The sequence below is a fragment of the Camelina sativa genome, chromosome 1 (genome assembly GCF_030686135.1).
Source record: "Camelina sativa cultivar CO46 ecotype springtype chromosome 1, ASM3068613v1".
NCBI classification, from domain to species: domain Eukaryota; kingdom Viridiplantae; phylum Streptophyta; class Magnoliopsida; order Brassicales; family Brassicaceae; genus Camelina; species Camelina sativa.
In genome coordinates, this window is record NC_141880.1 from 25,291,650 (window position 1) to 25,302,830 (window position 11,181).

The following is an 11,181-nucleotide window of genomic DNA, read 5'->3' on the forward strand; positions in this document are numbered from 1 at the left end:
ATTTTGGCTTTAAAGTAGACAAACATTATATGAAGCATTCATAGAAACACATTTGTTTTCTCTCATCTTTATCGCATGCGCCATCTATAGCATTCATACGAAGCAAATAGCTAGAGTTTTTATCTTTAATCCATATTGGTTCTTCGGAAGTACTATAACAAAAGGTGTCTTTTAGAAAGAAAAAAAACGAACGTATGATTTGGTCATTGTATATGTCATAATATCACTGAAGAAATGTATTGTCAAAACCTCAAAAAACACATTACACATCATCAATAGCGTGGGCTTTTAGATATCATAAGATAAATGGGCTTAAATGGGCCGTAACATACATTTTAATTTTCTTATATTAATTTATCTGAAAATTAAAAATCAAACAAGAGCAGCGATGACGTGTACATCTCGAAGAAGAAGAAGTAAAAACTAAAAACCCAAAGATCTGAGTTTTGGAAGAGCTTAGCGTGGAGAGATGGGAATAAGGTTCATACTGATGGTGAACAAGCAAGGCCAGACTCGTCTGGCTCAGTACTACGAATGGCTCACCCTCGAGGAGCGTCGAGCTCTCGAAGGCGAAATCGTCCGTAAATGCCTCGCTCGCAACGACCAGCAGGTTCCTCTCTCTCTCTCTCTTCTCTTCAATCAAATTCTATTTGGATCGATCCGATCTCGTCTCCTTAGCTCAATTAATGTCTGTTTTGATCGTATTGAGTCGTAATTAGTTTGGAATTAGCCTTTGATTCACTACGATTTTTGAATTCTTTAGATGATCTGGATATGGATCGATTTGGCATTATATGATTTGGGAATCGAAGTAAATCTTAGACTAGTACAGAGTCGATTCTGGGAATTTCGTAGCCGTGAATGCATAGATCACTGACCATTGGCTTATCAGAATCAAACTAATTTTAGTATCATTGATCCTAGTTACATTGGGGTCTCTGTTTCATGTTTTTTGGGTTCTTCTTGCTACGCAAAAGGTTGGTGCAAAGCAGCTGATTAGCTTTCGAAAGGAGTTTGTATTCTTTAGATAACCGTGTCTTCGTAAATTACGTTCATCTTACGGAATGGGACTTAAGTTTTGTTGCATTTGTTCTTCTTTATTAACAGTGTTCTTTTGTCGAACATCGCAACTACAAGATAGTCTACAGACGTTACGCATCTCTCTTCTTCATGGTTGGGGTCGATGACGACGAAGTAAGTTAGTTGTATATACCTCTCTAGTTTCTTATGAGCTGCATTCCAATTTTGAAATCAAATGATATAGGTTCAAGTATAGTGTGGTGGAACAATATAGAAGAGTGTTTACAGATATCTACTATATATATATTTACAAATTTATGACTAAGAAAATGCAAACTTTCCAATCTTTGTCATCAGTAATGCTTAGCTTAGTTTTTGCTTCCATCAATCTCTACAATTGTTTGCTTGTTGAAACTAAATCACGCTTTTTTTTCATCGAAACTCGTCCTAGAACGAGCTGGCGATTCTAGAGTTCATACATCTTTTGGTCGAGACAATGGACAAGCATTTTGGAAACGTGGTAAGCTATCTGGAATTCATAGTAGTCTCAAATCAAATAGACTGTCTTGTTTTTGTCTTCTCCTTTTGTGATGTGTTAAATTTTTTTTTTAGTGTGAGCTTGACATAATGTTCCATCTGGAGAAAGCTCATTTCATGCTGGAAGAAATGGTGATGAATGGTTGCATTGTGGAGACAAGCAAAGCCAACATACTTTCACCTATACAACTTATGGACAAAGCCCATTAATTATAAACACCTTGTTTCCATTTCTGTTTCATCTCTCTGTTACACAACTTCTTTGTCTTGTATTATTATTAAAGATGCTTCAAAGAGAGGATGCTTCAAAAAGTACCAATTATTTTAACATTACCGAGAGAATACATTGGTGGTTTATCGTTCTCAATCATTGGTATCAACCAACGGAAGGTTAACGAGTTTCTATTGTTACAAGCTTGTCTAGCTATTGCACATCCGCACAAAGGTTTATTTGTCAACTTCTTAAAAAGAAGGTTGGCCGAAAGTGTCTTCTTAAGTTCCTTAAGATATCCTCTATGTACGTTTGCAGCCTTGGCCACTTTGGTTAGATAGTTTGAACCAAATTGTTTAAGAGTCATTGTCAAATTGAACTTACTCAAATCCCAAGTCGTCCAAGCATGACTCCCACACTAGTGTCATTAGCTTCTACTTCCAAATTGGACCACATTCTTGGTTAAAGCCTTGACACATTTTTTCATATGCATTCCAAGAAGCATCAATGTTGCATTGTTTAATATGATAAACAGATAAAATTTAAAACTTTGGAAAACTAAGAAACAAATCAATTTATTATTATTATTATTATTATTAGAATGCTTATCACATACAACATAATTTAAGATTTTGATGGGAAAAGAAAATTACAAATGAACACCTCAACTTTTTTATTAGATAGATTATCTTCCGTTGTATTCAATAGAAACTCGTTAACCTTCGATCTCGTTCTCCACGTAAAAGGCAATTAATGGACTCTCCGCTTTTTATATCTCACCATTTTAGTTTGGCCGGAAAATACTGCAATGTCAAAAAAAATATAAAGATCAAATTTATCATATATCTTTACAAGTCTTTTTAAAAATATATTCACAAGTTTGGTTATTAAAAAGAAAAATACTGTTTAAATGTATTTTGAATTTTTTTTTACCTTGTTGATGAGGGAAACATAGTAAGGCTTCACTTGTTCGACATCTACTTGAACTTTGCTCTTACTGTATAAGTCATATTTACTGCAATTCCATTTTTATTCGTCAGAAAAATAACAAAAAAATGAAATAATAAAATAATATGAAGAAAAGAAAAAAAATCTTACTTGAAGACATGGAGCCACTTGAGATCATCTCTGTCTTCATCGTTCATCAAGTGTGTGTAGGCTCCCGCCTTGTGCAATGCTGCGTCATTATTTATTTCAATGTTAATAATAAATAATACAAGATACATCGTAATAACTGAAACCAAATAATACAAACAATATATGTATATTGTAGTGTAGCATATGATTGAAAACGTACGATAAAAGGAATGGTATCGGATAATGAAAAGACCAGCATGGGGGAGAGTCGTGTCATTCTCCTTAGCCACCTATTTTGAGTAATAAAAACAATATAATTTTGGTAATTTTTTTTGACAAAAAATTTAAAACGTAAATATAAAGTTGTTGAAAGCATAAACCCAAAAGAAATATAAGATATAAGTAAAATTTAATTACCAAATACATGTAGTCGTCATGACCCCATGACATGAGAACATTGTCCAATCCACATCCTTCATTGTAAACTCCATTTTTTGTGTTGTACTTTGGGTTGTTGTTATCACTATTTCCTTTGAAATACTGCAAGATAACATTATTTGGAAAACGTTAATATCGAAAATTTCTTTGGCAAACATCCAAAATCTAGTACGATAGAACTATTGTATAAATATATATATTTTACCTTGTGGTGAATATTGGCCGAGTCAAAGGTGCATCCAACTGGAAATGTATCGCCTGTAAATTATTGGAAGTGTCAAATTGTTGTTTTGTTTTGTTTATTTATCTAGAATCTTATCTAATTCTAGATGATTAGGTTTATTCATATTTTGACTACGCACCTACGACAGCCCACTGCGGAAGACCACCGAATTCTGGCAGAAGAAGAACCTTTCCAAGATCTGAAAAAATAAAAACATTAACTTAAAAGTCCAATATATTGACCTTAAAAAACTCAGTTTTAACTATTAAAAAAACAAAATAAATAACTAGTAAGGATGTTTTGTGAAACACTATATAATAGTATGTAATGTATGATACATGAAACGGTAGATTTTTCATAACTTTAGTATATAAATTTATGAGATAACATAACAAGACATGTACCATGGATTAAGGCAGTGAGATGGAGCCAATCTTCGTTAGGATAGTCCCTCCGAATGGCTTCAGCAGTTTGGAGAAGGTGTTGGATTTGAGGCTCATCAAGATCGGGATCGCTTTCATCGACAACACTGTTCAATAACTCACAACATTCCCATATACTCATTTCCATCTTGTCAAGTTTCCCATACTCTTTTCTCATCTTCTTCACCTGTCCATTTTTTTTTTATAAGTTCAGTTTTCAAGTAACCCCTAAAAGACTTTTTAAGATTTAATTAATTAACCTAATAGAATTAGTAAACACTATATAAGATTTGTTTGGCTAGCTTACAAAGTCATAAGTCTGGTGAATGTGTTGCATCCTGTAGAATTCCTCAACACCTTGTTGTCTATCGCTTAAACCATTCTCATAATCCCTAAATAATAAAATAAACAAAAGAGATTGTAACTAATTCTGATCATTAAAATGCGGATTAATTAATTAATTAATCTAAAAAACAAACGTTACAAACCTGAAAGAATGGCCCAGGAAATTCATATCAGGAGCATCAAATCCATCAGTTTCCTTAGATTGTGGAACAACAAAGCCTCCATCCAACACCAATTCCTCATTTCTCTCCTCTGTCAGTTTCTTTTCCTCGACTCTCGAATCTAAAAATCGTCACCACAACATTAATTCATAATTTTCACTTCCTCAATTTTTTTTTTTTTTTTTTGTAATGGAATTGATCATAATCTCATGATGCACTAATTAATATCAAATCTAATCGGCGAAATTTGATAAATAATCTATATCGATATATCTCAAAAGACATCCGAGTATTTTTGAAAAGCATATTTAATAAAAGCAGAAATGAAACGTTACCAGGAACGAAATGTTCAACCAGAATAGTCATCTTGCTCAGAATTTGATACGTAATTTAAAATGAAAAAATCGAACGAGATATTGTGTGAATTGTTGTTGTGTAAAAGAAGATGTTGTTGAAGGGAGACGAGAATGGACAAGGTATTTATATTGAGCCAATCAAAAAGTCCTTCCTGCAGATTTGGAGACAGTGCAAGTCCTTAGATCTCAAACTAAAGTTGTGTTCTGTCCTCAAACTGAAATAAATGTATAGTAAGATGTCACACTTCTCCGTATCTTTGTTACAACCATAAAAAGTCACGTCCTTTTTTAGGTGCGTATAACTCACGTTACGTTTCAAGCCACGTCTGTGTTATACACGCTCTGGAATGTATTAGTTTGTAAAATTTATCTCTTGACGCTAAATTTCATGATTTTTTTTACTATTTTTGTTTATTCAACAAACAAAAAAAAAGCAAATTATATTTTCTGAGTGACATCGATTACTACAGAACGTGGAAAAATTATCTAATTTAGATGAATTTGGATGATTAATAGAATGGTCAACCTGTGTTGGTAACAAACTAACAACAAGTAACAGACGTTTTCTACTAAAATAAGAAACAGTAAAAGATTTTAAGATAATCTTAAAAAATGAGAAAATGTTGAAAGGAGAGAGAGAGAGAGCGCAAGTTAGGACCAAAAAGCAAAATCTAAGGAGTCCTGAAGTGTGAAATAATGAGATAACATGTCCTTAGCAGCAAAACATAAATTTGGGAGTCGAGAAGAACACAGCTGTTTTTGTGATAGTTTAATTTTAGGAAATAAAGAAATCAAACAAGTTGGGAGGAGAGAAGAAAAAAACAAGTCAGCCTGACGTGTATAATATTATCTCAAACTGTGGTATTGACCAACCTTGTGAGTCAGCATCTACTCACATTTTATTATTATTATCTATTTTGGCTTTCTACAAAGGTTATTTTTTTTCTTTTTGCAAACAAATTAAAGATATTTTTTTTTATATAGAACAGAAAATATAAAAATCAGATTTTATTCCAAAGAAATACTGGATTTTTGTGAAGTGCATGTTAGATACATAAGAAATTGAGTCGGGGACACTCTACCGTCCATTCACTTTGTCTTCATGTGCAATGCGTGACATTTTCAACCTTTCGTATTAGTCATTTGATTTAATACTTTTTCTGATATATTTTGATATCACAAATAATAATTGGACCAAAATCTATACAAAAACATCAAGAGAGATATGAATAGTAGGACCAAAATAGAAACAACGAAAAAAAAAACCATAAAAAAAACGTTGTGATTGAGACTTGACTTTGGCTGGCTGACGTGAATAAAAACATAGATAGATTCATAGATAGATTAAAAAAAAAAGTAGCTTGACCTTTTAAAAATCAACGAGCTCTCCGCTCTCGTGACCACCTCCTCTTTCCCTAACGCAGAGGACAAACACAAACACCGCACTGCTTACGACGTCGACCAACCGCGTTCCACTTGATATCTAATGTAATTTAAGATTACGTCAATATATGTTAAAAGTCCTACATCCAATAGTTTTATTAGTGATATATACTTCACTATTGTGGGTGCGTATGAATTGGTTTGGATTCCCATTTTCGATGTAAAAATGCTTTTTCCGTTGCATATTCCTAGCTTCTAACTTTATTTGTTCATGCCAAGAAATACAATTTCAAGAAGATGGTTATGAGTTTGATACTTTAAATCAAAAGTTTTTGGCGGGTTAACTAACTCACATTAGTCACATATGCAGTATAATATATGATTGTGCGCAAATGGTTAAAAATTACTTTTAAAATATAAGAATTCTGAAAATATCAACATACCATTTTCTTCATAACAAAATAAATACTTTTAAAAGTTCAACCGCTTGTGGCACGATTGACAAACATTACAAGTGAAGCCTATATGTTTTTTTAGTTCTTCTTTAACAAATACTCCTTAGAGCTCAAAGTGGGTGCCAGCAGGAAAAGCTTGAGTGTAATACTTATGAACTTATTAATGATTAAGTAGCCACCGTCATAGTTATATTATTATTAGTATCGCTTAAGCTTTGCCTTAACGACAATCAGACGGCGAGAGGAGCGAACCATCATCGCACACCAAGTTAGAAAATATTATTTTGAAATTTAGAATATTATTTTAGAAGTCAGAATATTATTTTATCAACAAAGTTAATAACCAATATACTGACTAAGAGCCACGTCATTTTCTCCATTGCCATCACCACGTCGTATACTATATGATTGCATATACTTTATAATTTACTATTCGGACAAAACAAAATATCTCACAAAATGAATGCAAACCTCTCATGTATTGATGACACGCTTTTAGATAGTCCAAAGTCCAAACTGCATGCTCGTTTTTCTAAATGTTTTTTTCTGTCTGCTATTCTCACCATGTGGAATTCTTTTTTTTTTTTTTGGTGAAATACCACGTGGAATCTTTTATCATTCAGAAAAACTTTTCTCTATTCGTAACTCAATTTTGAACTTTTATGTAAAAACTGTTTAGTAGTATTTATCTCCTTATCAATTCTCAATTTGTATCTTATTTCTATGTTCCAAGTCTCAAGCAATTTTGTAACAAATCTTTCATGAAGATCACATTGATTTGCACTTGCACTCATGCAAGATGTTGAAAAAAAAAAAAAAAAAAAATTAGTTACACCCTTGAGATGGTTTTTTAGAATAATTGATCAAGATCAACACATATGACATCAAAATCAATATCAACGATGAGACCATATTTTATTATTATCTTATTACATGTATGGATTTTTAAGAGATCTTTTTAAACCCTAATATAACACAAGCATAAAAAGAGAAGAAAGTTTTCACTAAACCAAAACAATGAAATGTGATTGATAGTGTGTACTAAACATAGAAATAGAATATTAGAATGTTTTCGCTTGAGTCAATTAAGGGGAGGCTGGGAGCAAAGAATATGGTCTGGGCTACCTACGTCAGAGTATTTGCAAGATGGGCTTACAACAAGGAATTAAGCTCAGTTATTTATTCATCAGATCTTAGTAGAATAAAAAAACGTTGCAAACTTGCAATGATTTTCTTTGAAACTAGTTCAAAAATTAATATAGAGAAGTTATATAAAATTAAAAGAGAAGTGCATGCTAATTGCCATCAATTATTTTACATTTATTCATAAAAAAAAAAAAATCGTCATTAAAATGTGAAACAAACTTGAGCTTATAAATAAGTTTTCGTAAAACAATTAGATCACAATAAGCGGGGATAGCTCAGTTGGGAGAGCGTCAGACTGAAGATCTGAAGGTCGCGTGTTCGATCCACGCTCACCGCATTTTTATCATCATTTTATTTCTTATTTTAGCAAATGGAAGAAGAGAAGCAGAAAACTCATATGATATGAGTCATGAGTATTTTGGTGAAATATAGAATGAGAGAAAATGGAAGAAAAAGAGAGTACATTCCATGCATAAACAGCTTTGGGATGAAAACGAAAGAAAAACAAAGTGTTGCATACTAAAAGTTCAAGTTTAAAGTGGTAGTTGATGGAGTCTCCTATTCTGGTTTCCAAACAATAGATAATTTGTAAGCTTGGCAATTTCTTATCGAGGCTAGTTACGGGCCTTACAAATGTCGGCCCAATTTTGTGAAATTCTTTTTTATTTGCAAAATTATACTAATGAAAAAATATCTTTATCAACATCACTCTCACAATTATATTAACAAAAAAAAAAACATTGCTCATGAGGCTTCGAGTATATGTAACTGCATATTATACAGTGAATGAATAGGAGGTTCAATTAGCTTGTGTAACATGAACTATATAGTGATCTCGAAAATTTTGAGTTTACCATTCAAGAGGTTTTTGCCCGAACTTATATCCAAGATTTAATCTGTTTTTGTGGCAGGAATATTAATCACAGATAATATTCTCATTGTTCAAAAAATATTTTATGTCCTTCGTTCCAACCATGCCAATCGAAAAGAATTTATGGCAATTAAGACGGACATGAGTAAAATTTATGATATGGTGAAATGAAATTTTCTAAGAATACAATTTGGTTGAAAGCTTGACTGACACATACATCTAAAGCCTAAAGGATGTTTGTGATTATACCAGTTACTATTAAAAAAAAACAACGTAACAAATTTTGCTATGCGGTTTTAACCTCATTGTCTTTAACATGCAAATGAGACATTGGCCATAATTATGAATAGAAGCTTAATTGTGAACATAGACGCTAAATGTAATCTTACCTTCTGCAAATTTGAATGAAGCGACCGAGCAAACGTAAGAATCCTTCTTCGATACTCGTAACGGAGAATCTAACCTGACTACACTAATTTCCAGTAAATATGATTATTATACGTGTTTAGAAAGCTAATCGTTGAATATATTTGTTCAATGAATTGTGTCAGGAAAAATATTTCATCAGCGTTTATGCTCTAAGGGCATCTTTAAAGACATAACTTTTTTTTGTGTTCTTAGATTAAATATATTAGTAAAATAATCTAAGATCAGTTGTTAAAAACTTTTGCTTAAAAGTTAGTTATAGGGAGGATATGTTTAAGATCATAAGATTTATTAATATAATATCCTAAACATATTACAATTATAAAATCTAATAAATTTGGTATATAATATTACAATAAAACTTATTACAATTATATAATATTTTTAAACATATACTTAAACTTATAAACTTTTAAATTATAAAAATTATAAAAGAACATTTAAATTTCAAACTTATAAAATTTTTAATAAAATTCAAAATACAATACCGAATTTTGATGAAACAACAAAACATTGTAAATAATTTTTTTTTAAAAAACCAAACAAACATATTACTTAATTAATTAAAACACACAAACATTAAATTTAATTAATACATAGTTTAAGGTCCAAATTTATTCCATATATTCTCAATCAAATCTTCCTTTAATTTTTGATATGCTTGTCTATCACGAATCATTGTATGGCCATCACCTAAACCCTCAAGATTTGAAGGTCAATTTACTGAAAACGTAAGATCCGGAGTATTTCCGGTTCCATCTTCTTGTTGGAATTCTTGTTCGTCATAGAGTGTGTATGAATCTCGTTCATCTTCGACAATCATATTATGGAGTATGAGACATGCTCTCATAATATATGAAATTTTACCCTTTGACCATAAAAGAGATGGATTTTTAATCATGGCGAATCTAGATTGCAGGACTCCAAATGCACGCTCAACATCTTTTCGTGCACCTTCTTGACGTTCTGCAAACAATCGATGTTTGGGGTGTTGTGGTTGTGGGATGGATTTAACAAATGTTGCCCATTCGGGGTAAATACCATCCGTCAGATAGTAAGCCAAATTATACTCATTTCCGTTGACATAGTACGTAACTTAGGGAGCTCGACCGTAAATAATGTCGTTAAATACTGGTGATTGATCAAGAACATTTAAATCGTTACAAGTACCTGGAGCTTCAAAAAATGCGTGCCATATCCAGAGATCTTGTGAACCTACCGCCTCCAAAACAATTGTTGGCTTACCGGTGCCTCGTGAATACATTCCTTTCCAAGCGGTTGGGCAATTTTTCCACTTCCAGTGCATACAGTCGATGCTTCCAACCATCCCGGGAAAACTCCGCTGTTCTCCATAAAAGAGTAGCCTTTGAAGATCCTCTGGTGTGGGTCGGCGTAGGTATTCAGTGCCAAACAAGTTAACTATTCCGACGACGAAATGTTCCAAACATTTAAGAGCAGTACATTCAGCAAGACGTATATATTCGTCAACCGAGTCCGACCCAGCCCCATATGCTAATAGTCGAATTGCTGCAGTACATTGTTGTAGCGGTGATAGACCATTCCGGAAGGTTGCATCCCTTTTTGGCTTAAAATATGGAACTTCTTCACTCAGACGATTCACAATACACAAGAACAACAGTTTGTTCATTCGAAACCGTCGGCGGAATTGGTGAGCATTGTAAGTCGGATTATCAGAAAAATAATCGTTCCACAATCGTTCATGCCCTTCTTCGCGTTTTCTATCGATATATGTACGTGGTTTCCTTTCGACCGGAATTTCCTCTTCAACAGCTTGAAATTGGTTACTAAATTGCTCTTGAAAGAATTGGTTTAAACTATCATTATTGGGATCATAATGGTAGTGAAAATTGTTAGAAGAAGATGCCATAAAAGGGTTGAGCAAGAAAATGTTTTTGGTGAGAGAAATAAAATGGCTTGATTTTCTTGAAAGAGAGAAGGTGAACAAAAGAGAGAAGAGAAAATGTATGTTTGAGTTGGTATGATTTGATCTTGTTCTCTTCTCATATATATAGTACTTTCGGACAAGAGTGTATGTTTGACATGTGAACAATCGGACAAGAGTGTATGTTATGCATGTGAACAATCAGAC

The 11,181-nt window shown here is 32.6% G+C and overlaps 3 protein-coding genes and 1 non-coding gene across 4 annotated transcripts; 2 read left to right on the forward strand and 2 right to left on the reverse strand.

The window, feature by feature from the left end:
• The first annotated feature begins 373 nt into the window (after positions 1-373).
• Positions 374-1,924, forward strand: LOC104702487 (AP-4 complex subunit sigma). Its single transcript, XM_010418340.3, has 4 exons — positions 374-610; positions 1,108-1,194; positions 1,472-1,540; positions 1,633-1,924. The coding sequence occupies exons 1-4, from the start codon at positions 470-472 to the stop codon at positions 1,765-1,767; spliced, it is 432 nt and encodes a 143-aa protein (XP_010416642.1). The 5' UTR covers positions 374-469; the 3' UTR covers positions 1,768-1,924.
• A 403-nt stretch (positions 1,925-2,327) lies between these two features.
• LOC104702483 (inositol oxygenase 2) lies at positions 2,328-5,541 on the reverse strand. The gene is made up of 11 exons (XM_010418338.3): positions 4,770-5,541; positions 4,417-4,555; positions 4,236-4,320; positions 3,911-4,115; positions 3,646-3,705; positions 3,489-3,541; positions 3,263-3,385; positions 3,066-3,135; positions 2,867-2,945; positions 2,702-2,783; positions 2,328-2,571 (listed from the first exon to the last, which is right to left on the reverse strand). The coding sequence occupies exons 1-11, from the start codon at positions 4,798-4,800 to the stop codon at positions 2,545-2,547; spliced, it is 954 nt and encodes a 317-aa protein (XP_010416640.1). The 5' UTR covers positions 4,801-5,541; the 3' UTR covers positions 2,328-2,544.
• A 2,497-nt stretch (positions 5,542-8,038) lies between these two features.
• TRNAF-GAA (transfer RNA phenylalanine (anticodon GAA)) lies at positions 8,039-8,111 on the forward strand. The gene has a single exon. It is a non-coding gene; the product is annotated as a tRNA-Phe (tRNA).
• Positions 8,112-10,167: 2,056 nt separating this feature from the next.
• Positions 10,168-10,959, reverse strand: LOC147950339 (uncharacterized). The gene is made up of 2 exons (XM_087513014.1): positions 10,317-10,959; positions 10,168-10,202 (listed from the first exon to the last, which is right to left on the reverse strand). Exons 1-2 carry the CDS (start codon positions 10,957-10,959, stop codon positions 10,168-10,170), a joined length of 678 nt encoding a protein of 225 aa, XP_087369140.1.
• Positions 10,960-11,181: the final 222 nt, after the last annotated feature.